This window comes from Moschus berezovskii, chromosome 11 (genome assembly GCF_049115385.1).
Source record: "Moschus berezovskii isolate FMDL1 chromosome 11, NW_MosBer_1.0, whole genome shotgun sequence".
Classification (NCBI taxonomy): domain Eukaryota; kingdom Metazoa; phylum Chordata; class Mammalia; order Artiodactyla; family Moschidae; genus Moschus; species Moschus berezovskii.
Window position 1 is genome coordinate 28230264 of NC_142470.1, and position 27996 is coordinate 28258259.

General features: G+C 56.6%; 1 protein-coding gene across 1 annotated transcript; it reads right to left on the reverse strand.

Annotated features, from left to right (window-relative positions):
• Positions 1-415: 415 nt before the first annotated feature.
• On the reverse strand, positions 416-24653 carry SDC1 (syndecan 1). The gene is made up of 5 exons (XM_055399868.2): positions 24298-24653; positions 4878-4959; positions 3467-3942; positions 2709-2868; positions 416-2571 (listed from the first exon to the last, which is right to left on the reverse strand). The coding sequence occupies exons 1-5, from the start codon at positions 24361-24363 to the stop codon at positions 2402-2404; spliced, it is 954 nt and encodes a 317-aa protein (XP_055255843.2). The 5' UTR covers positions 24364-24653; the 3' UTR covers positions 416-2401.
• Between the last annotated feature and the right edge of the window lie 3343 nt (positions 24654-27996).

Sequence of the window (27996 nt, forward strand, 5' to 3'; positions counted from 1 at the left end):
TTTGCTCCTGCAGTGTGCTGCGTTTTTCCAACTCCCCAAATCTCTCCTGTAGTTTTTCCCCAACTCTTCTGGACCTTTGGCACTGAGACTGTTTGCTGGTGAGTTTCCAAGAGTTGTGCGACAATGAGCAAACAGAACAGACAGCGAACTTTGAGTCAGGAGGGAGCTTTGTGTCCTTGGAGAACGGAACGATCCAGGAGGGGCTGGGCAGGAGAGAGGAAGGCCTGGGAGGAGGCGAAGGGAAGGCCCGGCCCGCTGCAGGGCTGGGCGGGAAGAGGGCAGAGGTGGACATGGCTTCCCTCACAGCGAAGGGGGCCGGTGCTCACCCCTCCACAGCACAGAGCCAGGCTCCCCACAAGAAGGGGACAGGCAAGGACGTCGCCAGGCCAAGAGGAGATTCAATCACCACCGCAGCCAGAATGACAAGTACCGTTTATTACAGTTACATGAATGGGCCCAGTTACCAGCCGAGTGCCATCCCACAGGCCCACAGAGATGAGAACAGTCACAACCCCTTCCCCATCCCCGAGTCGTGTCCAGTCACACACTCCAGGCAGAAAGTCCCCGTACGGAACATAAGGCACGGGTCCCCTTCATCGGGCGGGGGTGTCTCTCCAAGTCATGGACGGTCCCCTCTTGGAGCAGCCAACAGAGCAGCTGGAACATTGTCAAATTAAATAAGCAAGCACGGGAGTTCCCAGGAGCTGGGGCTGGGGCGGGGTGGGGGATTGTCTCTGGTCCCAGCAAAGGTGTGAGAAAAGGAACATCCAAGGTGTCTGAGAGGCAGGCCTTGGCTCCAGGCCTCCATGGGGCCCATGGCCTCCGATCAAGCTGGACTGGGGCCGACACAGCTTCGTCACCATTTAGGAGATGTTCTTTCAAACTTGGCAACACAGAAATTTACATCAGGCCTTGTACAACCTTGGCAGAACCTGCCAAGGTCCAGAAGAAGTTCAGAAACAGCAACAACAACAACACAAAAAACCAAACAAACCAGAGGTGCTCTGGCCCCCAAATCCCTCCCCATGGGAAAGACGAAGCACAGAGCTTTTGGCCAAGTTTCCCAATATCGTTGGCATTTAGAGAAAAGGCTGGTCAAACACACAGCCAGCACAGAAAGAAGCGAAGGCAGTACAGTTCACATGACTACTTTATATTAAAGTTTATTACATTTGGAAAATCTACTGTACAGGGAAAAACCCATTGGATTAAGTAGAGTTTTGCCAAAAGCAAAAGACTATCACTCTTTGGAATATTCCTGATTCCAGCCCACAGTTGGGCCACAGGAGCTAATCAAAAGTGAGCCTGGTCCATCCGTGGGGCAGCTCAGTGCCAGGTGTACCCAAGACGTCTCTTGTCACTTTACAGGCGAAAGTGTCCCCAAGAGATGGCATCAAAGGAAGGGCTTGGTCTACGGGAGATTCTCTGGGCCCAGTGCCATCTCTCCCACCCTAGAGTCATCTCTCCTTGATCCTCCCCAGCCTGAGACACCAGGATTCAATTTTACAGGGGCCTCCCCAGTATTGTAGTCACCCAGGCCATGGCCCTGGCCCCAAGTTCATGGACACAGGCAGGACTGCTCCAAGAGGTGACCACCCATGGGAGCTGGAATGGGCCAGCCCACCAATGAGGCCACCCAACAGACATTCCATACCCTGTTGCACACGTGAGCGACAAACTCAGACAACACACAAACTAACCCTAGACACTGGCTCCTGGATTTGGCTCTCCTAGTCAAAAAAAAAAAAAAAAAGTCTTCTTAATAACCCTGATGCTGTCTCCTGACCGTAGATTAGGGAAGAAAGATGGGGGATAACCAAATCGACTTACTTAACTTACCTCAGAAGTAACAAAGCCTACTGGGCTATGAACAAAGAAACCAGAGGAAAAATATGTGCAAAAACAAGTTGACATGTAAGTTAGACCTCCCCACGAAACAAAGTGAATTCTGACGGAGCCCTGATTTCCTGGCCCTGCTCCTTGGTGGAACACGCCCCCAGGCCTGCTGGTGTTTACCAGTAAGTGCTACAGACGTGTCCACCCTCAGCCACAGCATCTTCGTCCAAAGCAGCGGGGTTTCTCTCCAGAGCTGGGCCTGCTTTAGCTTGGAGAAACTGAGTCAGCGTGGCAGAATGCCAGGTGCTGTCTGCGGTGGAAAGGTCAGTCGTTCGCGAGAAAGCCCTTGTGCCCAAGTCTCCAGGCAGAAGTCAGAAAAGCAGAGGCGAGGCCCCCTCCCCGGCAGGCCCAGGACTCCACGGGCAAGGGGAGATGCCGGCAGGGCTGGGCGCTCCAGGGAGGTGGCATGGTGGCAGGGATGCAGATCTGCAGTTCTTCACGGAAGAGGCGAGTGGGGGGGGTCTAGCAAGTGGCGGGGGAGGGGAGAGGTGCCCCCCTCGCCGCATCAGGCGTAGAACTCCTCCTGCTTAGTGGGCTTCTGGTAGGCCCCGCCGTTGGCTTGTTTCGGCTCCTCCAAGGAGTAGCTGCCCTCGTCCTTCTTCTTCATCCGGTACAGCATGAAACCCACCAGGCACACGGCAAAGATGAGCCCCACGAGGCCTCCAGCAATGACCCCTGGATGGGCGGGAAGGAGGACAGAGGCTGGCTCAGCTCAGCTGCTCCTGGGGGCTGAGTGGTAGCCCTGCCAGTGATAAAGACAGCATTCTCCTCCCCCAACTTCCACCAGCCCACCCACTGGAGAGAAAACTCACCTCCCAGCACTTCCTTCCGGTCCAGGAGGCCTTGCGAGGCCCCCGTAGCCCCCGTGGCCTCAGGATCCCCCGGGGCCCCATTCCGTGAGCCAGGTTCCACTGCGGCCCCGGCTGCATTGGCCCCGGCTGCGTTCTCCCCGGATATGTCGAAGGTGAAATCCTATGGGAGGGCAGGGAAAGGACCAGGTGGGTGGCCACAGCCGAAGCTGCACCCAGGTCCATTTCCAGCTTCCCTGGTCACCCCTGACACCAGCTCTAGACACACCCGAACCCAGACCTACCCGGACCCTGAGGTCAGGTCCCTCTGGCCACATCACACTGGACCCTGCCGGACTGTGGCCAAGGCACCACGTCCAGTGATGCAAAGCACGTTTTATATGAAAATAAATAGGCTCATTTCAGTGTGATGTGTAATACTGCCATGACGCTCTAAGATGAAAAGCAAGACCTGGGAGAGCTTTCCCTCTTGTCCCAGGAGCGTATGCTGGGGAAGCCCTCCTGAAGGGCCTTGAAGGGGCCTCTAGCTCTGGTCTACTTAGTCTGTCCCACCGCAGGTCAGCCCTGTGGGCAGGCGGATGATGGGACCTTGGGATCTTGTCTTCACGGTGGGGATTACAATATGCTCATAGAGTACAAGGGGTCGGGTGTGCCAGGGGAGCAGGCCAGCACCCTGCACCCAGTACACTGTGCCCCACAAGGCACTAAGGCCACCCAAGGCCCCAGGAAACGCAGAGGATGACAGCAGGCCCAACACCCACCTGCTCCCCAGAGCCCTCTCCCACTGGGATCTGGGTGGAAGGGTCCTCCTCAGCCACCTTCTCAGTGGCAGGAGGACTTCCATCCTCCACGTGGGGCGTGTGCTGCTCCAGATGGCCCCGGCCTGTGGGAGCCGAGGTCTTATGGTGGTCAGGCTGCACATCCCTGTGTGGATGGGAGGTGGCGGGTCCCGGGGCTGTGGTAGTTCTGGCTGTGGACACCCTGTGAGTGGTCGGGTGCAGCGTGGTCTCACTGGGTGGGTGGGTGGCCTCCTTCTCCTGGGCGGTGAGGCCAGGCTCCACCTCTGCCAGGAGCACCGCCCCACCCCCCTCAGGCTGCTCTCCGGTTGGCAGGATGGTGGTGGAGGTGGCGACGGCATCTGGGCTGGTGGGCTCTGGAGCCGTGGCTGTGGTCGTCATGGGCCCCAGGTCCTTCCAGGTGGAGGGCGTCTGTGACGAGGTGATATCTGGCAGAACACCTGCAGGGCCAGAAGCAGAGCTTGTGGGGTCAGGGAGGCCCCCGAACATCAAGACCAGCCAAGCTCAGACCCCGGCTCTGACTCCCAGGCCAGAGCAGCAAACTTTTCTTCCCGTGAGAAGCCGTGGGGCAGAGCTGTGTCTGCATGCCAAGTTGCTTCAGTTGTGTCTGACTCTGTGTGATCCTATGGACTAGCTAGCGCTAGGAAAGCTGCCCTTTTCTGCTGCATCTGGAAAGGGAGTTTTCCTGCCACTGCTGAAGCCTGCTCTTGGGCGGAGGGGTGAGGGGACATCCTCAAGGCGCTGAATACCTTATCCCCAGTATACACTCCTCTTGGCCCCTCCCTGCTCCACTTACTCTCCCTCCAGAAAGGCCCAGGTTCCCAAGAACAGAGGCTTGTATCTTATCTCCCAGCTCCAAGGCCCCCTTGCCTAGGCCACATTCCCCAAGGATGACTCTAGCACCCCCCTTCTGAGGTCCAGTTCAAGAGCACCTCCTCTGGGAGGCCTCCCTGACCACCTCCAGTTCAAGGATTTCACTCCCTCAGGGAAATGGGAAAAGAGGGAAGATAAAGGAACGTTTGTGGACAATCTGTACGCCTACCAGGATCTGTGTAGTCTCATGGCTCCCAACAACCTTATAAAGTCAAGATGTTATTCCCATTGTACAGATGAGAAAATAGAGGCTTGGAGAAGTCAAAAAAAAAAAAAAAAAAAACCCTTTAAAAGGTTTTCCAGTGAGTTAAAAAGGAGAACATGAGCCCAAGTCTGTCTGTGGCAGGCAGCCCCCTGGGAATCTACACCCTGCCCTCCCCTACCCACACGTTTTCTCCTTGCAGCATGGACCCATTCCTGGCATAACCCTTCAGGCCCAGCCTGACCACCACCCTCAGGCCACGGCCTGCTGACATCCTGGAGGGGCCTCACGTCTGCTCACCTGCACCCGAGCCAGAAAAGTTGTCACTGTCGTCCCCAGAGCCGTCCTGATCTTCAGGGGGCATGTTTCTGGCCACACTGTGCTGGGAAAAGATAGGAGAAGGATAAGAGTGGAGTCTTCACTGGGGCCTGCTGTTCCAGGGTCCCCATCCTAGGCAGCTGAGTGCTGCACCCAAACACACACCCCACACACAGCACAGAAAGCAGCCCTCAGCTCTAGAGGGCAGTCCTCTGGTTCCCCCACACACCCCCTAATGCTATGATGATACAGCCCTGGGCGAGGTACTGCGGGTGCAGGAACCCACAAACTGAGGGCAAGGCCCTTGCCCCAAGAAGCTCGGTCTACCGAGGGGGCCCCAGAACTCAGAGAGGCAGACAGACACCATTACTGGAAAGCCAGGCGGTGGCCTCCATGGGACCACAGCCCACCCTACCCTAAGATCAGGTCCTGGGGGCCACTGGCCAGGGGGCTTCAGGGTTCAAGAATGGGGCTTTCAAGGGGCCCCTGGAAACAACATCACAACCACCTGGCTCCAGGGAGGCCGTCCCCAGGCATGCTGAGCATCAAGGTGCAGACCCCGAGGGCCCCATGGGGGTAGGGGGTGGGGGCAGCAAGGATGGACATGGAGTGAGTTGTCTGTGCTGAGACAGGCCCGCCCACGCAGGACAGCCCCCAGGCCTGGCCACCATGCTTGGTCACACACTCAGCCCATTTTCTCATTCACAGGAGAAACTGGGTCCCTCCCTCTTGAGGAAGGAAGGACAGAGCATCCATCAAGCTGAGGACAGATGAGGCTGATCTAGAAGGGGCCCTGGGCTAAGGAGGCAAATGGGCCGTGGGCCTGGGTGGGTCCTGTATGCAAACAGCCACCCCAGGGAAGCTGCCCACCTGGGGCTGAGCCCAACAGGCTGCAGGCGCCAAAGTGAACACTCAGACCCAGGCCCTGAGGCAAGGGGCCGCTCCAGCAAGACCAGGGGGTGGGGCCAGGTGAGGACATTGAAATGGCCAGGGCAGAAACCCAGTCGTGGGGGGACCACACCTACCCCTAACACTGGCTCCAGGAAAACAGATGAGGAAGGGAGGACCCAGCAGCCAGGTGGCAGGAAGAGTAGCCTTAAGTGTCCTGTGCAGCAACAAGACTTTGACCCAAATAACCCCGTCCCAATATATGAGCGGCCAGACAAAGAATAAATGAAGAAGCGGGACAGCGTAGTTCAGAGCACATGGGCTTTTGCAAACCCCCTGACCTCTGCCCCTTACTAGCCGAATGGCCCTGAGGACATAGTAAACCTCTTACAGCCTCAGTCTTCCCATCTGTAAAATGGGAACAGCAGTAATATCAAAATCCCACTTGTGCATGCTAAGTCGCTTCACTTGTGTCCAATTCTTTGTGACCTTATGGACTGTAGTCCACCAGGTGCCTCTGTCCATGGGATTCTCCAGGCAAGAAAACTGGAGTGGGTTGCCATTCCCTTCTCCAGGCGATTCTCCCGACCCAGGCATCCAACACACATCTGCAGTTCCTGCATTGCATGTGGATTCCTTACCACTGAGCCACTGGGGAAGCCTATCTACATGCCAGGACTGTTGCACAAGTTCAATAAGGTTATGTACGAAAAAGAACCTACCAGAGCCTGGTGCACAGTGGTGAACCCACCACCCAAGCATCCCACCAACAGTGTCTCTAACTTTCGGTGCAAGAGCCACTCGGCATGGGGAAGAGGATTCTGGGGCCTGTCCAGGAAGAGGAGGGCTGGAGGTGGGTAGGGTTTTAGGAGAAGAGGGCACAGAGGGAGCCAGTACATAGGCAGCTCTGTGCAGACTTGTCAGAGGACAGGCCCCGCCCAAGGCTGGGCTCCAGGGAACTGGCCTCCTCAGCCCTAGAGGCCCCGCCAGGTTCTGGCCACGGGCCATGGGGCCACTCTCTTGAGTGGGGCAGAGCAGGAAGGGACAGACAAGACCTTTGGCCTCCTGAGGCAGAGCTAGAGCAGGTGGAGGCTCCAGCCAAGGGCCCACGTCCGAGGGAAGCTTCAGACACGTGTAGAAACTATGAGGCTAGAAATACCACTGAGCTTCCTTTGAAAGTACAAAACCCACACTGTACTTCCTCCCCTCTCCACAGCCCCCGCAAGAAAAAGATTTTGGTCACTCTGTCTGAGCTGCCATGGCCCATTCACAATGCATAGAGTTCACTTGCACCCTGGGCCACATCCTGTCTGTATTGTCCCCTGGGGTGCTTCAAACACCTGCCCTGCCTCCACGGAGCTTTACGGCTGCCCCGGGTTCCTGGAAGGCTACCCTGCTTCAGTAACAAAGAACCCTGCCCCTCAGGCAGGTACAGAGTAGGTATCCCCACCCTGACATACTACTGCCCCAGGCCCCAGCAGATGCTCCCGACAGGACAGCTTGAGGAGGACAGCATTCAGGGGACCCCACCCACCCACACTCACTCACTGAGATCCCCCGCCTTCACTTCACCCAACACCCTCGAAGATCTGGAGGAGACCGAGACCCTAGGTGGTGACGCTCCATTTCCTGCCCTTGGAGAGAAAGCTGGAGCTGGAGCTGGGGGCCAGGGCTGCAGCCACACCAGCCTGGACCACACGCTGTGAAGCAGAAGGCGGCATCCCTGGGGCTTGGCCCTGTTTCACGGACGGGGCCTCTGAAGCCCGCAGAGAACACAGTGCGTTGAGACCCCGTCCATGCTGGAGGCACCGCCTGAGACACAGGCAAAACCAAGGAGGCCCAGCCTCTCACTACACAGAGGCCCCGACAGGTTAGCAGTTTCCCAAGAGAAGGGTTTCTCTCAGGACGAGATAAGGCTTTGGATTGGCCCGGTCCCTAAAAACAATTTGTTCCCTCATCTTGGCTGGGCTTATCCCGCTGTGATCTTGTTTACACAACAAGCTCTTAAGCAAACACTTTCTCCCCTGAAACTGGCTCCCAGGCCTCCGGGCAGCCTCTCCCCTTTTTGGGCTGGGTCTCCACTGAGGGGATGGGCCGCAGTGACCTCCCAGATCTCCAGCGTGAGCCTCCCCATGATAGCTGCAGCTCCCTGGGGAGGGAATCAGCAGAAACTGCCAAGGTTGACCTTGCCTCACCAAGTGCTGGCTGACGCTAGAGTTTGGGAGACTTCCGGTTTCACTCAGCAGCCCGGCCATGCTATGGGCCAGTGGTCAGCTGCCTCCAGGGCCCAAAAGAGGGCTCTCCTGGGCATGGCCTCTGAGACCACTTGGCCAAAATGCAGGGATGCCAGGGGTGGGTTGACCCAGTTTGGAACCCACCTCAAGCAGCCTGGGAAGACAAAAGGGAGCCAGCTGGACCTCTAAGGAAGACTTTAGCCTCTGTAAGGCCCAGAAAACCAGTTTTTCATACAACAAATCAAAAGCCCTATGAGTAGGGCTAGACGGTCACATACTTAGTCTGCTCAAAGGCAAACTTAGTCTGCTGAATCTGGTCCTTCCCACCCCCAGCACAGACCCTGGCAGCCCAGGGCCTGAAAGGCCAAAGTCAGGTGTGGCTGGGCATCTGGGGCAGATAGATACACAGAGGCTAGGGCACAGGAAGCCCAAGAGGAATAGCCAGCCCACCTCGTCTCGGCCATGCTGGTCTCCAGGCCACACCGAGGCTGTGAGAGGAGGACCACCCCAAGACAGGACTTGGGGTTAGGGGTCTGGGAGAGCAGGACAGGGAGTGTGAAAGGACAGCCTGGTCTCTTGACACTGGAAATATTTTCCATCCCTTTCCTCCTGTTAGCCTTTGATTTGAGGCAGGCAGGTCTGAGATTTAGCCTCTCCTGAGATAAGGTGGGGTCTTGACTATGGCCACCGTGCAGTGAAGTGTCTGCACACTCACAGGCAGTGTTTGCACCCCTTGTCTGCCATCTCTCTCCCTCTGCCCTGCCCCAAAGGACCACATTCCCTGTTAGCTCAGCTGTTTTAAGGGAAACTTGCCTAAGTCTCTTCCCTGGTGGCTCAGATGGTAAAGAATCCGCCTGCAATGCAGGAGACCTCTGGGTTCGATCCCTGGGTTGGGAAGATCCCTTGGAGAAGGGAATGGCAACCCACTCCAGTATTCTTGCCTGCAGCATTCCATGGACAGAGGGGCCTGGCCAGTTACCGTCCAAGGGGTCCCCAAGAGTTGGACATGACTGAGCGACTTTCGCTTCATTTGCCCAAGTCTCTACAATGTCCCGCAGGCCCCAGGAGTCCCGGGATGCACACGTATTCCTCAGCGAGTAAGGGTTCCCAACCCCTGTCCAGCAGCTGAGACCCAGGTGCTGGTCCAGCTTCAGAGGTGCAGAGGGGACGGCATGGCCAAGCAAGGGTCAGGTTCATCAGGGGTTGAGGGTCTTCATCACCAGGCTGCCTGCCATTCCCAAGAGCATGTCAGGAGTCCGTGGGCAGAAGGCTGGCAGAGAAGCTTTGAGAAGGCAGCCTCAAGGGGAATTCCCTTTTGGTCCAGTGGTTGGGACTCCGTGCTTCCACTGTAAGAGGCACTGGTTTCCTCAGGCCCACTCCTGCCATCTTTCACCCGCGACTGGCCATAAGAGGGCCTAGGGCTGTGTGACAGCATTCCTCCGAGACACCTTGGGCATGTGCATAAAAGCTCCTTGGGACAATCATACATCGGGATACCAAGTGGGCATCTCAGATGTTCAGGTGAGGGGCTTCTACTTCCAGGCTGACCAGAGAGGTTGCCCATTCTGGCCCCTGACCCTTGCCACCCCATCAACCCATAGCCACCAGATCCAAAGATTATGGTTTCCAACCCATACCCTGAATCACTAACATGTCACCCACTACTTGATTTGAGTGATGGATAAACACATGTCCTTTAAAAGCTGTGGTACAGGAGAAAAGTACAATATCATGCAAGGTCACGGATGTTGACAGTAAAGAGGGTCTTCAACTTCAAAACTCAAGGGACCACCATCCAGGGGTTTGGGGGAGAAGAGAGGGTAAGAAACGGTATGATCTTGACCCTGGTGAGCTCCCAGGGTACAGCCCCCACTCCAGGAGGCTTCTGGAAGCGGGAGTTGCCCAGGCTGGGGCACAGAGGGTCATTGAGCTGAGGGCACTAGGGGAGGATGGTGAGGCCCACAGCCAGACCCCAGAAAGGTCAGCACTTAGCTCTGAGTCAAAGCTTCAGCAACACTGCGGCCTCACTGGTAGGGCAGACTGTGCAGCCAGGTGGGAAAAGGGGGTCTAGGTGTCTGCTGGCTGGAATGCTCTGTGTGGCGACAGAGCTTTGGCTGCCGCGGTGGGAGCCCAGTCCCTGAGTCCACAAGGACCAAGTACTGCCCCTTGTCACAGGGCCCAGGTCACGGACTTCCCCAAGCGGCCAGCCTCGGTGCCAGCGCCGGGGCTGAGGACAGGGGTGGGGGGCCCAACTGGTTCCAAAAGCCCAGGTTGAGGGGAGAAGAGAGGGTAAGAAACATACTTTTCTTACATTTCAGGAGAATGAACATACATTTCATGAGAAAACATACTTTTCTCATGAGGTGGCCCTACAATCACGCTGGGATAAACACTCCTCACCCCATCCCATCAAAATCCCACACAACAAACAGCAGGCATTCTCGGGAGGCTTAAATGAGTTTCATGGTTTTTTAAAAAGCTTTTTTTTAACCAGTTTCTTGGTCAGATCTATGGATCTAAGGGGTGGGGGTGGGGGAGCTGATTTTTCCAACCCCACACAATTCTTGGGGGCCGAACTGTCTAAGCTACAGAATCCCAGCTGTCACCTCTGACCTCTGTAGCTGGATGCCAAAGTGGCCAGAGGGGACATTCACACCATTCCCTGCATTCAGGCTGGGGGCTCTCTCTTTAAGGTCCCTAAGAACTACCAGGAGACTGCTGGAGAGGAAGTCTTCTGAGCTCCATTCCTAAGGCGGATTCAGGGATTGGGGGCAAAGGCCTAGGGCTTTGCATGTTGCAAGCTCCAGCTGCTGTAAGTGGTCTGCAGACTGCACGTGGAGAGCAATAGCCTGGACAGGAAAAGGTCTCACTGGGAGTGGGCTGGAAGAGATAAGACCCCCATTCAGGGCCAAGGGTCAAAGAAGACATACCAAGTAGCCCCCAAAACACACCCTAGGGGCAAAGTGATCTGAGAAAGCTCTAGAACGTTCTCCCTACACCTCTGAAACACCCAATCTCTGTAGTCAGTACACCACGGCACCTACTTGGTCTGCAGAAGAAGCTTTACCGCAGAGTTGAGAGGACCCCTTCAATCCCAGGAGTGCAAGAATCAGGAAACAAAGACAAGCCAGACTCTTCTGCCCTGAAGCTGGGCTGGGGCTCCGTCCTGCCTGCCTGGGGCTGAGGGGCCCCCTTGGCTCTCCAAGCAGCTCTCATCCGGTCAGCTGGCCAGATGCAGGTTGAAACCAGCAGGGAGCGAGTGCAAAGCTGCTCCAGAGCCACAGTCCTGTCTTCCCAGGGTATCAGCACGCCCCACGGTGGCAGGGAAAGCGAATGTTACACACCCCCAGCCCCCTCCGGCTGCCCACCAAATGCCCTGGATGGAGCCCTGTGCTGTGCAGTTTGTGACTCTGCTTTCCCTCATCAGAGGGATCGTTTGCACCGCTTCCGTAAGCCCTGGCTCACACGGCCTAAGCACGGACCACGCAGGCCAAACCCAGAGCATCTTGAATCAAGGCTCTCAGAGAAACAACCACAGCGAAGGAGGTCGGAAGGGAAAAAGCCCTGATCAGGGAGCCACTCCCCAGGCTGAGATTCCTTTGCTGGGTGTCCTGGGCTTGAAGGATTCTTCAGAGCTTGAAGAATCCTAAACGTTCTTAGGGTTCTGACAGACTAGGTTGGGATCTGCAGACCCAATTCATCATGAGTGAGGCCAGAGTGGGGGCGGGGGGTGACAAGCTGCCACAGCCAGCCACGCGGAGATGGGTTAGAGGGGCAGGCCTGCAGCCTAGGGCTCCCCCTGCCCGGGATGTCACGGTGGTGGAAAAATCATTTCCTCTCTGAAGGCTTCTTCCCTAACTTGGGAGCTGTGCTGCAGGGGGACGTGTGCTTTGGCATCGAAGGGATTCAGATCTCCCGGCTTTGGCCTCAAGACCCTGAAACCTTCCCCCCACCCTCTCCACTTCCAGGAGGGAGGGGCCCCACCGGTGCCTCAGGACAGCATCAGCATTTCCAGCCTGACAGGCACTGCGATTTATCAACTCACCAGGAACTAAGTCAAGCTGGGACCTGCCGAGGGGTGATGGGTATGGCCCAAGACAGGAGGGGCCCCCGGAACAGACAGGCGGGGAAGAGGGGGCTTCTGTTGCTCTCACCCTGAGATCGTGCTTCTGTCAGGGCACCAACAGAGCCCCGAGGAAGAGTGCCTTACAGGGGGACCTCCTGGGCACGCACCCCTCACCAACCCCCCCTAACAACCCCATCTCAGCTTTTCCCACCCTGCCACTAGGAGACAGACCTCAGTCTTCTGGGGGATTCCAGGGCAGGGTTGGGGTGCAGGGTATCACCTGTACTTGGCTTAAAGAACCCCTCTGCAGGAGCACGTCCTGCAGGGCACTGCGTGTCAGGGCTTTCAGAAGGGGGACCCAAGGTCAGGTCAGAGAGCCCTCCTCCCTTGGAGTACCTGGGGCCAGGGATGTGTTGAGGGAGGGGGGATTCCTGGCAGCCAAAGCCAGCCCCGATGCCCAAGCCAGGTCAGAGCTGCCACCAGCAACCCCCGTAGCCACCCTTCCAGAGAGCTGGCGCCTGCCTTGCTGCCGCGTGCCGAGACTCGTCTTAGAACAGGCCCCACTGACGGCTGGGTGTGGGGCCATGGAGCTGGGAGACCAGTTCCTCGGCTTTCCTCCACCTACCAGAACCTGGGCCAGGCAGGGTAGGATTCCACTCAGGCGTTGAGCAAGGCCAGCCTGGTCCAGCCCTCATCCATGCCTGCTGCTGCCCCGGGATCCAGACAAGGAGTTGGGCAGGGGAAAGGGACCAGATCCGGAGCTAGAAAAGCTGGGCTCTTCTCCCAACTCACCGGGTGAACTTGAGACACCTTGCCTCAGGCAGCCCCTCTGCAGAGCAAGGGCTTGGCCAGAAGGTGGCAAGAGGGCGCCAAGACCCAGGTCTGTGGCTAGGGAGTCAAGGCCCAACCCGGAGGGGCAGCCAACGCCCAAGAGGGACTCAGCAGTGAGGGGCACTTGATCAGAGCGATTCAGGGTAACTCCTCTCCACTGCCCCAGAGGGTGATGGCCTAGACAGCAGGATAGAGATGTCCCAAACCGAAGTGACTCTGGGGATGGCAACTGTCAACCCACAGGGACAGAGGGAGCAGTCCAGACTGCCACAGCCTCTTCCCTCCTCGGCCCAGGCTGTCTCAATGAGACAGCCAAGGGCAGAAAGCTCATGGCAGGATCCCCCAGTCGTGCCCGCTGCCCCCCATCCGCCATGAAGGCCCCTCAAACTGCTCTCTGGCTGATTAATCTCCAAACTCAGCCTGGCCTGGGGACCTGACACCTCTGGCATATGGGCTTCGAGAGCTATCCTCCCCCTGCTCCGGCTAAATAAAGTGTCCTCAGGTTTCAGGGAGGCATAAACTTGCAGCTTTTGACACACCTGCAGCCAGACAGAGCTCCAGCTGTGGGGATGAGGCGGGGTGGGGGGGGTGAGGTGGGGAGCACTTTGTCCCCCAGATCTCCCCAGTGTGCAGTTGCAGACCATCCCATTTCAGATGCAAATGCCTCCAGGAGGGCTGAAGGGTGCTAGTCACTCACAGGAGAGCAGAAATCAGCTCTAGGGCACTGGGGATGGGCAGGCACTTTGGAAGATGTGAAGGGATTGCAGAAAGGAGGCTGAAAGATGCCAAGAGCACATTTTTTAACCTGTGTCAGAACACTGTTCCCAGCCAACCCCACACTCAAGAAAGGACGATGAAATTCCCTTTGCTCCTGCTTAAGTCACAGGTGTACATGGCTTCTCCTCCCACGTCCAGAAGGAGAATGGGCCAGTCTGGGAACCTGCCTCTGGGATCAAGTAGGAGGCAGACCAAGTAGGCACTAAGGTTACTCGAAGCCCAGAGACACAGGAAGGTCAGAAATGTCCTTGAAGGGTGTCCTATGGCAGACTGGAGCCAGTACTTTCCAGCCTGAATGATGGAAAGAAGAATTTTCAGTGAAAGCCAGGTGTTAAAAGGTTGGGCCCTTTCCCCAGACTACCGGTAGGACCCTCCCCTAACCGACAGCAAAGCAGCCTGAGCCCCTTCACTGTCAGCCTGCCCTCCTCCAGAGGCTCTTGATGGCTGGAAGGTGCACACAACTTCAAATGCCCGGCGCTGAATTCCCAGGCCCAGGCAGCCTCTGCACAAGGTAAGTGTTAAGTTGGTTAAAAGGAGGACTGTGGGACTTCCCTCGTGGTCCAGTGGTTAAGACTCCATGCTTCTGATGCAGAGGGCACAGGTTTGATCCCTGGTTGGGGGAACTAAGACTTCACATGCTAGGAAGCACAGCCAAAAAATTCAAAAAAAACCACAAAACTTTTTAAATAAATTAAGTTTTAAAGGAGGACAGTGGACTGCAGACCCAGTCTGAGGAGCTCGGACAAACCCCAGAAAGGGGACAAAGTCATAGCACCTGTTCAGGGCTCAAAACAGTTATGGAACAGAAGGAAGAACCCAAGGATATGACCTGGGCTTTGGGGGTCACTTGAAAAATAGAAAGATCTGACTTAAGCCTTGGGGCAGAGGCAGGGAGTTGAAGGGGGGACAGTGATCACAGCTAATATGTCTTGAGTACTATGTGCGAGGTACTAGCCTAAGCACTTTACCTGAATGAATATACTTACACCTCAGGATGACCTTAGATTCTAGTCCATACCCATCTTACAGAAGAGGAAACTAAGGCAAAGGGGTCAAGTCATCTGTCCCAGGGCATATAGCCACTGAAGTGCTTAGAAAGAGGATCTGGGGCTAGGCAGTCTTGCTTAGGGCTTCCTGGTGGCTCAGATGGGAAAGAATCTGCCTGCAAGGCAGGAGACCCAGGTTCAATCCCTGGGTCAGGAAGATTCCCCTGGAGAAGGAAATGGCAACGCACTCCAGTATTCTCACCTGGGAAATCCGCAAGGACAGAGGAGCCTGGTGGGCTACAGTCCATGGGAAATCCCCACGGACAGAGGAGCCTGGTGGGCTCTTTGCTGTCACAAAGAGTCAGGACACAACTGAGCGACAGACACACACAGTCTTACTCCAGCAGACAAGCAGTTAACCACCCCATCACAAGCAAGATCGAGGGCTCTCTGACCCTCAGAAAGAAAACAGCCATCATTTCCACTGGAAGCGGCACAGGAGAAAGTGCAGAAGGAAAGAGGACCCTGGCATGGGGCCTTCCCTGTCCACCCTGCAGCCCAGCCCTACTCCCAGTCCAAGGCACCCCTCAGTCCACAGTTCTGCCCACAGGCTACAGTGCCTCACAGCCACAGAGCCCTGCTCAGCTGGCCTGAGACCCCACCCTGGTAGCCTGGGGTCCAGGTTTTCCAGACCTCCTGCCACTGCATGCCAACCCAGCCCACACCTTCCCGGGGCAGGAGCCGGCCCCTGGCAGAGGCTCAGGCAGAAGTGAGCAAAGTCTGGCCTGCCAAGCAAGGCTCATATTTCTGAGAAGGGGCAAAAGCTATGTTTGCAGGCCCTGCTTCGTCAGCACTGGGGTAAGACCAGCTGGCCATTCACGCTGAGTGCCAATCCCACACCCGGGCCAGGTCAGACTGCACCCCTCGCCCAGGTCAGGACCACAGGGGCTCTCTCCAGGGGACTCCCTAAGCAATGTCAGTCCCAAAGCTCTCCCAGACTTGCTCCTCGGAGGCCAGACGAGGAAGATGCTCCAACCCCACCATATACGGTATTTCACAGGATCTTTCTTGAAGCCGTCCAAAGCAGGACTTGAAAAATCCCGGTTTTACACAGGAGGAACCTGAGGCTTCACGGCAGGTGAAGAATCATGAATAAGATGCTACGGGGAGGAGGCGGTGAGCCTGGTGACAGTCAGGGCTGGCCACACTCTGCGGCCTGCGCTCTCCTGGCCTCCACGCAACACCTCTCTCTGCTCCGACACCTGGGAGAGACTAACCGAGGCGGACCAACCAGCCAGTTCTGGGTCTCACTTTGCCTTGCCAGCTCGAAGGCTTCAGGACCCCAGATGGGGCCCCAGACCTACCTCAAAGGTAGGCAGACTCAGATATTCAGGCTCAGCTGCTGCCACTGCACTGCGGAGAGCTGGCCCAGGGCATCTACCGGATACCCAGCCCCTAGACAAGGGTCTGGAAGGATGATCCTGTTCCCCGGGGTGGGGAGGGGTACACAAGGGAGAGGGGTGAAGTTTGGGGTTCCCCACTTCTCACACAATTCCAAGAACCCAGGGGGGCCTCAGCTACTGCTTCAGGCTCATCATGAAGACCTCGAGGCCGGCTTCCTGGCCTGAGCCTTCCCAGAATTTCACAACAACCAGGCCTGCTGCTCCAGGGACACTCTGCACCTAACCTTACCCCTCAGACCCCTGTACCCTGCTCCCCAGGGCCTGGGGAGCGGGTAGGTGGGAGAGGAGGCAGGGGCAAAATCTGGGGGTCTCTGCTCAGCCTCTGTGGGCCCATTCTCCTGGCTTGGCTCACAGCACGGTGAGCCCTAGCCAGGAGGTCGGGTTGCCCAGGCCCTACCCACCCTCTCCTGGGAGGAGAGCGCCCACCACAGACAGCAGCATCCCCCAGCGCTTTTCTCTGGGAGAAGCTGGATAAACGTCAGCCTCCACCACAATCTCAGAGGCTCCCGACACACCCTGTGAGCCCAAACCTGACCACTGTCCATCCAGACACTCCCCAGAGATGGGACTCTGAGGCCCCGGCTCATGCCATAGGCAGCAGGGGTGCTGAGAAGCTGCTGGAAATTAGAGCCATCGCAAACTCTGTGTCCCTGCCACAGGACTGTCAAGTCCCCAACCACGTTAGACGCGGCCAGGGCATCAGACATGGTGTGGAAACTGCAGGGGAAGGCCTCACGTCCTCCTGAGGCCTCCTGGGGCCCAACACACACAAGCCACCTTCACAAGTTCCCTCCAACCTCCCCACGTCCCACCCACCCTGGACAAGGCCCCAGAACCCCATCTCCTAAGCCTGCTGTGAGAAGGTGGGGCAGACAGCACCCAACAAGGGCCAGCATGGCCATAGGAAGTGCCAGGTAGCCACGTGGGCAAGACTGTGACTCCAACATCCCGTGGTGCAACAAGTCTCTGAACACCTCTGGAGACGAATGGAGCCCAAGAGTCGTCCCCAAGAGCAGGACCGGCAGCCTCCCCCAGTCCTGCTGCCTTCACTGGGGACCCCCTGCCCTAATGCGGAAAGCGCCCCGCCTCACAGCCTGCGTTCCTGATTGGAGGGGCTCCGGGATAAACCCCTTTCTCAGGGTGAATGGCCTTTGGCTGTCACTGTCTCTCTGGTCTGTCTGCACAGACCAACCAACCGTCCAGTCTGCTCTCAGTAATGGCTCCCCTCTCTCAACACGCGCCCCTGGAAAAGGCGTGGACCTTCCTCCACCCGCTCAAGGCTGTGCGCACAGCAGGCACCCAGGCTCCAGGCTTCAGTCTGGTCAGGCCAGGGAGGCTTCACAACCCCCATGCTCGAGGCAGAATTCTCCTGAGGCAGCAGGAGCAGGCCCCACCCAGACGCCCACCAGTCCCGCGACACAGTCACCAGATGTTGCCAACACCCCGATGTGATGCGTGGCCAAGCCTCCGCCCACCCACCCTCCCAGCCCCCTCCCATTTCACATGTGGGCCCACTGAGGCCAAGAGAGGCCCGCGCAGTGTCACTCAGCGGTGCAGAGGGGTCAGGGCGGGAAGCCAGGCCCCCAAGCCCTAGCCAGCCTTGCGTACAGTGGGCTCGTGGACAAGGCTGGTTGGATGAGTCTCCAGGGAAGACTCATGGGCCTGGCACAGTGACTCAGCTGATGAGTGGAGCGATAAGCACACCCGCCCGCCTTCCCCACTGCCCCAACCTGCCCAACACGGCTTCCGCTCCTGCCGATGAGCGGACTCGGGGGCAGGTAGCCAGGGGCCTGGGTGTGTGCATGGAACACCACCCAGCCCCCAGCCCCAGCCCGCCTGTGCCCAGGGGCCTCTGTCCACCTCCAGTTCCCACACTGAGCCCTAAGTCCACCTCCTCCAAGCAGCCTGCCCTGATTTCCATCCCAAAGATGACCCCTCAGTCAGCTCATGCTCCCTCAAGTCCCTGGAGGAATAAAGTGAGCTTCAGCCCCTGCTAGGTCCCCCCCAGTGCCACCTTCACCCTTCCCAGGACAAGGTCTGTCTGCAACCACATGGCTGTCAGAGCTGAGGCAGGGAAGTGGAGGGCCTTTGAGTGCCTGGGGGAACTGAGGTGCGGAGGGGCAGTGACCTGCCCAATCACACAGGAGAGGGTTAAACTGAGACCAGGAGGGACCTGGTGTCTTGGCCGCCCTTGTCTGTAGGAATAACTGCCATGGACTTCTGAAGCTGCAGTTAAAAGGGAAAAGACTGTTGAAAGGGAGGGGAAAAAAAGGTTTCCTGCTTTTTGAGGAGGAAGTTGCAGACAGGTGGTGAACAGGTTTCCCCAAATCTCAGACTGCAGCCTAACCTACAGGCAAGCTCAATGGGGAAATCAAGTCAGGACGGGCCAGGCAAGGCCCAGCTGTAGCTGCAGCCCTTGCAGTGGACCCACCACTCCATACCTGTGTGAGCATCCACATGCGCGCACATGCGTGTGTGCACACACACACACACACACACGGTCTCTCGTGGGGCTGCAAGTCTCAGGTGAGTCACTGGGAAGAGGAGTTTTTCCCAGGGCTGAAGGCCAAGGAGGGAGTAGCCTCTCCATATAATTAGGCAGAACCACAGAGCCATAGACACAGGAGAGAGACCCTCAAGGCTTCTCTCTCCTGACCCGACGACCCCGCTAGACCCATCTTGGCTCCGCAAACCAGCACAGTATGACAGACAAAAGGACCCTTTTCAGAGAAAGCTTAGACCGCCCTGCCCCAGGAGCCCCCTCTGGGTACCAAGTCCTGGGGAGCTGACCAGGTGTCCCTGTCTTGGACCTGGGTATGGAGGGGACTTTCCAGTGCTGACACCCCACCCAAGGTCAGCATCCTGAGGACAGGAAGAGGTGGTAAGATCTCACAAAGCCCCTCTGGCGGGCAGTGGAGGGGGCTCTCATGTCTACTTAGAGCTGGAAGTTGCATAGTTGCTTAAGTGACCCCGAGCACAGGGTCGTGGTTCCTTGTGCAGGGGGATGTCCACATGCTTGCCGCCCCTTGGTGCTGCCAGGAGACTCATGGCAGCTCAGAGAGAGGTTCCAGAATGTACCCTCCCATCAAAAGCCCCACCTCTGCTGGAACAGCTGAGAGGGAAATGACACCGCGCTGAAACTGTTCCAGGGTACAGGATCCTGGCGCCAAAAGCCCTCTTTCCACAGACTCCGTTAATCCCATTCCTTCTCTCCAGACACATTTACGCAGGCCCTCAAGGAGTGGCTTTCAACCCAAGCCTCCAAAATTCGTTGTTGAAAAGAAGGAGGAAATCAGGAAATCATTTGTTCTGTAAAAATCCCAGGATTCTGGGACTAGAAATCATTTGATGACCAACTCCTCATGCGGCTGTTTTCACAGCAGCACTGAAAAGGCCAGGAGGTGAGCCCAGCACAGGAGGCAGGAGTCCTGGGTTCTGGTCGCCCCACGGGAGCCACGGTGCCCACTCTCCAGGCTTAAACAGGATCTATGAATCCCACAAGTGTCTCCCCAGTGCCCACCATGAAAGTCAGCGCAGGCTGGCTGCTCCCCTGGGGGCAAGCACAGGGGAAAGCCTGGTAGGTTTCAGCCAGTCTCCTGTGCTAGGTTCACGGGGAGCCCTGCCAGTCCTTCCACTGCTTCACGCCATGCACACGTGCACAGGCGCACGTACAGATCCTGGTTCTCCCACACTGGCCCCTGGTAAGGGCTCACCTCTGCAGGCCTCATCCACTAAATGGGGACAGTGACACACATGGTAAAGGTTCGGGTTAGACATGAAATTAGGAGGCAGGAAAAGCATATAGCACTCAATAGTAGGCACTCAAAGATGACCCTAGGGACTTCTCTGGTGGTCCAGTGGTTGAGATGCTACGTTTCTGCGATGAGCACAGGTTCAATCCCTGGTCGGGGAACTAAGATCCTACATGGCCTTAGGGGGAAAAAAAAAAAAGGTGACCCTAATTCTATCAACAGCTAACTTTCCTCTGGCATTTTCATTACCAAACACTTTCACACCTTCATTATGAAATGAATACGCAAATGACAGAATAAGCTTTACACGGGACATCAAGACTCAGCAGTGAAGTGACTCATCTGAGATTACATGGTAAATCAGTGGCAAAGCAGACCCAATCCCAAAGCTCTACCTTACCCAAAGTTGTTTCTGGCCTGTCAAACAGTATGCATGCACTGTCACCCAAATAAAATACAGTGAGAAAAGGGAGACAGGACCCAAGCTAAGAATGAGGTCCCTTGCCAACCAGGATTTAGAGTGAGCTAGTCTCACCAGGTCCAGGCTACCTGTGACTGGCAAGTCACTTACAACTTCAGCCAAATGGAAGAACCGAGAACATGGGGTCATCGTCAGGTGTTTGTTTCAGAGGTCACTGACATCTGAGTCCCGCAAGAACCTCCCTTGACAGCTTCTTGGTTATTCTAGGTAGTATCGGGACAACACAGAGGTCCCAGCTGGGACTCTGAAGGCACAAAATCCATGTATCACAGATCATGAGTGTTACAGGTGAGACCCTCACTCAGCAATGAGAACTCTTGTCTTAGAAATAATTCTAACAAATCCAACAGGTTCCTTAGTACTGCTGGAGAAAAGTGCCAATTAGAACTGAACTGAAAAGCGGCCAGCTACACTTTAGGTCCACAAATGTCACTTTTGGCTGCTATCAGACAGGGATGGGAGAGGATAAAGAGCAAACCAGAATTCCAAGTGTATCAACATGAGGGCACCAGGCCCAGGAGCAAAGTGCTCTTCAGAGCTCAATAAACCCAGGAGATGAATGCCGTAACCTAACATGGTGACAGCTATGAGGGCCCTGGCATCCAGAGATCAAACTATGCTTAGTACTGTTTTGTTAATAAAGGAAAAGAAGTAAGTATTTCAGAGAGTACTGCCCAAAGTAAGAATATTTTTGAGAGTAATACGGATTCTCAGCTTACTGAGAAAACCTGGATAGCAAGGATACCTCATTCTCAAGGGATTTCAGAATTCAAGATTCTGATGCAATAATAAAAGATTCCTCCATAAATACGCCTCCAAAATTCAAGCTTTTCATTAATTCTTTCCAGGTTCCTCTCCCTTCTCATCCCTCTCCCCACCAATCTGGGTTAATGAGATTTTACTGGAACCCACCATGAGCCACAGGTAGAGACTTAAACCAGCCCCACCCTCCCTGTGGAGCTGAAGCCAGGAGTGACATCACCTCTAGGAGGCTGGGAGCCCAGGCAGAAGCAGTCAGCGCCTCCCCCCTGCCTCCCCCGCCCTACCCACTCCACCAGGCTGAAGGGAAATGTCTCTACTAGCCCCCATAATTAAGGCAAAAAGGGATTTTATGACTTTCAAGAAAGGGAAGAGAGAAAGAGAGGGAAACAGCAAATAACTTTCCAGAACAACCAATTTTTCTTGCATGGCAGAAACAAAAGACTATGGGGATCTCACACAGGCAAAACCACACACAGAAACCTTTTTAGACAAACCTGTTCTCCTCTCTTGGGAGTGGTTTTGAGCAACCTCCAGACCCAGCAGCCTTCGCTTGTCCAAAGTCAGGCACCCAGGGTCACACCCCACCTCCCTGGTCCCCAGGGGGTTCTGACCTGCTTCCCACTGGGGCCAAAGTGAACCCTGGGAGAGGCCAGACCTCTGCAACTGGTGGACACCTTCTCCTATCCTGGCAAATCCCACTGCCATATTTATTTCAGGAAGAGGGCAGACGAGGGCTCTACTTCATGCCCCGACTCTGAACCAAATACGGACAGCCACTATAAAAGGGAGAGAACAGGGCTGAGAAAGAGAAAACAGACTAAACTTTGTAAATAGTGGGGGAAAAAACCAAACCCTAAATTCTGAGCCAGAGTCTGACCCCAAAGATTAGTGCTTTCAGGCTCAGCTCAACCACTCCCTCCAGGAAGCCCTCCCCTCACCACAGCTCTAATGAGTCTCCCTCCCTCCCACCCATCTTTTCCTCCTCCAAACTCAACTGCCTCTGGCTCTGCTCTGTCTTTCCACAACGGTTCAGTTTCTAGCGGAGAAAAAGAGAAAGAAAAAAAAAGCAGCTGTCTGCTCCTTCCCAGCACACAGGAAAACTCTGGGCAAGTGGTCCTCAGAGGATCTCTAATCCCATCTGCCTCCCAGTGTTAAAAGGCGCGCTTGGATCCCCGCTCAGAAGTATGAATGCCAGCTTCATCTAGGCTAGCAAAGAAACCGCTGCTACCACTCCTGACTCTGGCTGGAAATAGGTGGAGTACTGCTGAGGCCCCGTCTTGAGCCTGGAGAGAGTGTGGAGCAGCCAGGCAAGGCCAGGTGGGCCAGGGAGGTGAGCCAAATACCTCCACCCTCTTCTCCAGAGTATTAGCTGTGGGTTCAAGGTGCAGTCTGAATCCCTAAGAAGCCATGGCACTTCAAGAGTGAAGGAGAAGAAGCCAGATGCCAACTTCTTGGGCCTAAGAGCCAGGAGTGTTCTGGACACTCCACTCAGAAATCTTATCTGTCCCCATGGCTCCCCCAGAGAGGGCAACCCACAGGCACACGCTCCAACTCATCAGCGATCCAAGAGGCATTAGGGACCTGTTCCTCGACTCCAAAATGTTTCCAAGCAAAGCAAGAAGGCACTTCACAGATCCACCTGAAAAAACACCTCACCTGAGAAAAATACACCAAGGCTCTCAAGAGCTGGGAGCTACCATTATTATGGAGGAACACTCTTATGGAGGGTTTTGGCGTTGCCCAGAGACTTATCCAGATAATATAAGAAGAGGATCGGGGTACCCGCGCCCCGGGAACCGCTCCTTCCCCTCCCACGTGCCTCCTTTTGCCAGAGCTAGGGAAGTCGAGCCGTCCAGATGTAGTGGCCAGAGACCGCCACTTCCGGAACAGCAAGAACCCCTCGGTCCGCACCTCCCCTCTCCATCCCCCGCCAGGGATGGCAGACACGGCCCGCGGGGAGGACCCCAGGACTCCAGCAACGGGTGTAGGGGCTGGACGCGAGCACCCCGCAGCCAGCGCTGACACCTGGCGGCAGCCCAGGCCCCAGCCCACTTTCGGGCCGGCGCTGCGGGGCGGTTCCCAGGAAAGGGTTACAGGGGCCGAGAACAAAGCGCCCCCTTTGGGGAAGGCGGGCCAGCGGACGGCGGCTGGGGCGGGAGGCCACTTTCTGGGGACCCTCAGGATGCTCTTTGTCGGCTAGGTCTCTCTCAGAGAGGGGACCCACCCCTCGCCAAAGGTGGATGCTGGAGTCCTACCCAAAGGCCTCCCCTCCAGCTCCGGGCTCCACATTTGTCCCCCTTTTCCTCCAGCTCCGCTGGGCGGGCCAAGGGACCCGCCTTCCCTCCGCGCGGCTCCAGCACAAAGCCAGGCCGGGGGAGGGGAAGAGCCATTCCAGGGTCCACTAGCGTGGAAGCCGCCCGCGCGCCCCGGCGGTGCCCAGCACCGACTCGCGCCCCTCCGCGGGCAGCACAACTTCAGCAGCCCAGAAGTTGGGTTCCTGAGGTTCTCTAGCATGCCGGGGCCAACTTCCCGGAATCTCCCGCTACCAGCTGGGCCCGGCTTCTCTCCGGCAGCCAACGGATAGCCGAGGACCCCACCTCCGCCCGCCCGCCCTCTTTCGCCGCGCAGCCTTGGCTGGGGCTCCCGAGCGAACGCGCCCGCCTGCTCCCGCACCGAGTCCGCGGCGCCCAAACTTGCCTCTGCCAAGGGGCCAGGAGCCGGGGCTCGGCGGGTCTGGTTTGAATTAGGGTCTGCGGGCGGGGCGCAGTTGCCGCGATCACCGCATCCTCCCGGGACACCGGCTGGGCGGCCCGGCCGCCGCGGTGCCCTGGGAGACCGGTTGGAAGCCTGCGACCCCAGGCGCCTTCGCCCGTGGAGCCGTTCCTATATAAGTGCGGAGCTCCCACGCAGGTTCCGCTCCTCAGGGCTCCCCAGGCCCCCGCCCGGAGAGGCGAAACCCTCACGGCGCCCCCCGATGGCAAGAGGCAATTGGAGAAGTAGTCCTGATTGCGGGACTCCGGGTCCCGGGGCCCGCCGGGCTAGCGCGGGAAGAAGGGAAGTCCCGGCTTCCCCTCCCCCTCCACGTGTGCAACAGCCGGCATCGGCGGGTCTGCCAGCCCCAGCCTCCCGCCGCCTCGCAGCCCGACCCCGGGCCGCACTCACCGGGAGGGCCGGCTGCAGGCGCAGCGCCAGCGCGCAGAGCCACAGCCAGAGCGCCGCGCGCCTCATGCTGCCCGGACCTGCGGCTGGAGGAGAGCGGCGAGCTGCGCGAGTCAGGGCTGCGCCGCGCCGCGCGGGCTGCGCGAGGCTCCGGGTCGGCGCGCCGGTTGCGCTGCGCGCAGCTCCCTCGAGCGATGCCCAGCGCGCGGCCGTCCTAGGCGAGGTCTACGGATCCGCCGGCTGCTCTCCGCTCCCCTTACGGCTGGATTCCTCTCGGTTCAGCTCTGCTCCCGCCTGCACCTCTCCCGCCGAGCTCCGCCTTATAATAAACCCGCAGGCCCTTAGCCGTTGCAAAAACTAGCCCCCCACCCCCAGCTCTCCAGGTCTCGGGGCCAGTCCCCGTCCCCACCCCCTAGGACCCCGCCCCCTAGGGCCCCGCCCCCTGAGCCACGAGGCCCGCCCCGCCCAAGGAACGCCCCGACCACCGCACCCCGGCCCCGCCCCCGGCCCGCGACGCGGGGCCGGAGCCTCGCCTACCTGCGGAGCCCTGGTCCCCCGTGGGCCGTGGCTCCCCTTCCTTTCAGCTCCGCGGCCCCCAGGTTCCCCGGTGGTGGGCCCCCTGGCCCAGGGTTTGGAAGCTCTGCCCGGGAAAGTGGCGGGAGGGGCGGTAGCTGGTCGTCGACTCTGGGCTCCAGTCTGCAGCGCCCTCTGGGAGCGGACACCGAGCGCCCTCCAGGTGCGTAGGACTCCCAGGCAGGAACACTTTTGGAAACTGTGCGGGGTTGAGGGGGCCCCGGGGTGATGGGGCCTGAAACCGAGGGACCCTTCCCTGGCTGCGGATGGGGGCGCTGTACGCCCTCCCTCACCCGATCTGCTGGAAACTCGGAACCTTATTTTAAACAACTGGACACTCACAGGAGGGGCTGTTAAAAAAGTAAAAAAATTTAAGAACAACCAGTCACCTCTGCCTGCCGAGGGGGAAACTTTTTTTAAAAGGACTTTTCAGTGTCTTTCTATAGAAAACAAATATGTGAAATAGATCGCCAGTCCAGGTTCGATGCATGAAACAGGGTGCTCAGGGCTGGTGCACTGAGATGACCCTGAGGGATGGGATGGGGAGGGAGGTGGGAGGGGGGTTCAGGATGGGGAACGCATGTACACCCGTGGCTGACTCATGTGAATGTATGGCAAAAACCACTACAATATTGTAAAGTAATTAGCCCCCAATTAAAATAAATAAATTTTTAAAATAATAATAAAAAAAGGACTTGATTTAAAAACAAAAAATGCCCTCTCTTCATCCTCTGGGCTAAAAGTAAAAATAAATGGCTCTGTGCCGAGGTGACCTCCGACCTGCAGATCTGAGAAGCATCACTGAGGTTCTTGCTCTTTATGATTCCCCAAGAAACCCTGGACCTGTGTTTCCATCACCTATCTGGAACCTCGGTGCAAAAAGACTAGGGAAGGCCTGTGGGTGTGGTGCAAACGGGATTGAAAGAAAAGGGGAAGCACTGGCCCAGCCCTGAGGGCAGTCTGGTGGGCAGGAGAGACGGTGCCAAAGAACCTTGGACCTGGACACCAAAGATGGTGTCGTCCGCAGGCAGAGGACATGGCCCACCCCGGCGGGAACTGGAACCGAAAAACTCTCCCTGACTGCTTCTTGGCCTCTTGGGCAGTCTCCTGTGTTTCTCTTAAAATGGATTAAACATTCCTGAGTCCTGGGTTTTGCAGGCAGGGACAACTGGCTGCTGGCCCGTGGATTCTTCTCCACCCTGCAGGTGTGACCTGAACTAAGCAGCCTCCCGCATCTCCATCTTAGCCTCTCCTCCATCAGACACTGAAAAGTAGTGAAGTGAAGTCACTCAGTTGTGTCCAACTCTTTGCGACCCCATGGACTGTAGCCCACCAGGCTCCTAAATCCATGGAATTTTCCAGGCAAGGGTACTGGAGTGGGTTGCCATTTAAGTAATGCCCCCCCAAACAGCACTCAGCCCTGGTTTCGTCTCTGCTTCTGTATACCTGTTTGACCTCAGGCAGCTCTCCCTTTGGGGGGGTGTCTCAGTGTCCCCAGGTCTGTCTGTGAGGGATGGCAGATCCTCATCCAGGTCCTTGGTACCAGATGCAGGGTCTCTAGGGTCCTGGTTTCAGAGATCATCCAACAGCAGGGCACGAGACAGGGCTCCTCCAAGGACCTCACGGGGTCCTGGTGGGGTAGAAGGCCCTTTTATTGAAAGATCCATGAGTGTGTTCACCAGGACCTGGCTCACGGTCTGAGGTCAGCTCTCTAGCTTTTTCAACCCAATATGGAGGAAAAGTAGGTCAGTTTGGAATCTTACCTTCGTCTGCTGAACAACATAAAGAAAATTGGGGTCAGGGAACATTTGATGGAGTCTTTATATTATAAAAATGACCAGTCCACTGTTTCTTTCAAACTGAGTAAATTTGCCCCCAGATCAATGTGTATTTCTTTGGGCAGATTAGGAAGAGGAGAGGTCTCAAGGAGAACACTTAAACAGAGAAGTGGACTAGAGCATCAGGGCTTGCCTTGACCTTCCTGACTCCTGGGCTGCTTGCTTCTCCCAACCCAAATTCTGCAAGAAAATCGCTTCCTCCCAGAAACTCTCTTGGAGTCCATATTACCCAGGACCTGTGCCTCCCAAGATACCCTGCGGCCTCTAGGAATGCCACAGAGGTGTCAGCCCATTTGCACTGCTGTGGCCATGCTGTCTGAACTCTCATCAGCCCCTTCCTTGGGATCCTCCCAGACCTTCATGGATCTGACAACTAAAGGGTTAAACGTCTAGCTGATCGGAGGGCCTCTAACCTCCCCCCTTGGAGGCACTAAGGCAAGGCCTCTGTCCCTCTGTTCCTCATACAGGTTATTAAATATTTTTAATAGCATCCCTGTTGAATCATTAACTGCCTTGAATGTTGCTTCCTTTTCCCATAAGAGAAAGAAAGTTCCTGGAAGGCAAGGTCAGTGTCTCCTCCCCTTGTTTCTCTCTCATTTCTTTCATTTCTCATTTTCCCCCTCATTTCTCTCATTCTTCCCGGGGACACACTGGGCTTCGTTCTGGAGAAATGGATGCTGTTGCCACTGAGAGGCAGGTGGCAGCTGGAGGGGAGCTGGTAGGAAGAAGCCAGCAGCTGACTGGGGTGGGTAGAGGGGAGGGGGCAGAGACCCTGGGCACAGGCACCTTTTGATGCATCAGGCACCTCCACTGGCACAAGTATTCTCTGGACAAGTCGATATCTATCAAAACTTAAAATGCAGATTTCCCTGGTGATACAGTGGATCAGAATCTGCCTACCAACACAGGGGACATGGGTTTGATCGCTGGTCCAGGAAGATTCCACATGTCACGCGGCAACTAAACCCACTTGCCACAACTACTGAACCTGCATGTTGCAACTACTGAAGCCCATATGCCTAGAGTCTGTGCTCCACAACAAGAGAAGCCACCTCAGTGAAGCTCGAGCATTGCAACAAAGAGCAGTCTCCACTCACCACAACTAGAAACTTAAAACACACCTATCCATTAACTCAGGATTTCTCCTTCAGTGAATTCACTCTTCATAAGTATTTCAGTGCCCAAAGAGGGGTGTGTAAATGTTCATTGATAGAGGAAAAGTAGAATAAATGTGGGTATTCCTACACCATGAAATACTATACAACACTTTTTTTAAATTAAGAAGATGGAA

Bases quoted from the DNA above. Each gene is read 5' to 3' on its own strand.
- SDC1 (XM_055399868.2), bottom strand. From the start codon at position 24,363: ATGAGGCGCGCGGCGCTCTGGCTGTGGCTCTGCGCGCTGGCGCTGCGC. The intron at 4,960-24,297 runs GTGAGTGCGGCC...ATCTTTTCCCAG, and splicing joins GCCTGCAGCCGGCCCTCCCG to CACAGTGTGGCCAGAAACAT. The intron at 3,943-4,877 runs GTGAGCAGACGT...CTGGCCCTGCAG, and splicing joins CTTTTCTGGCTCGGGTGCAG to GTGTTCTGCCAGATATCACC.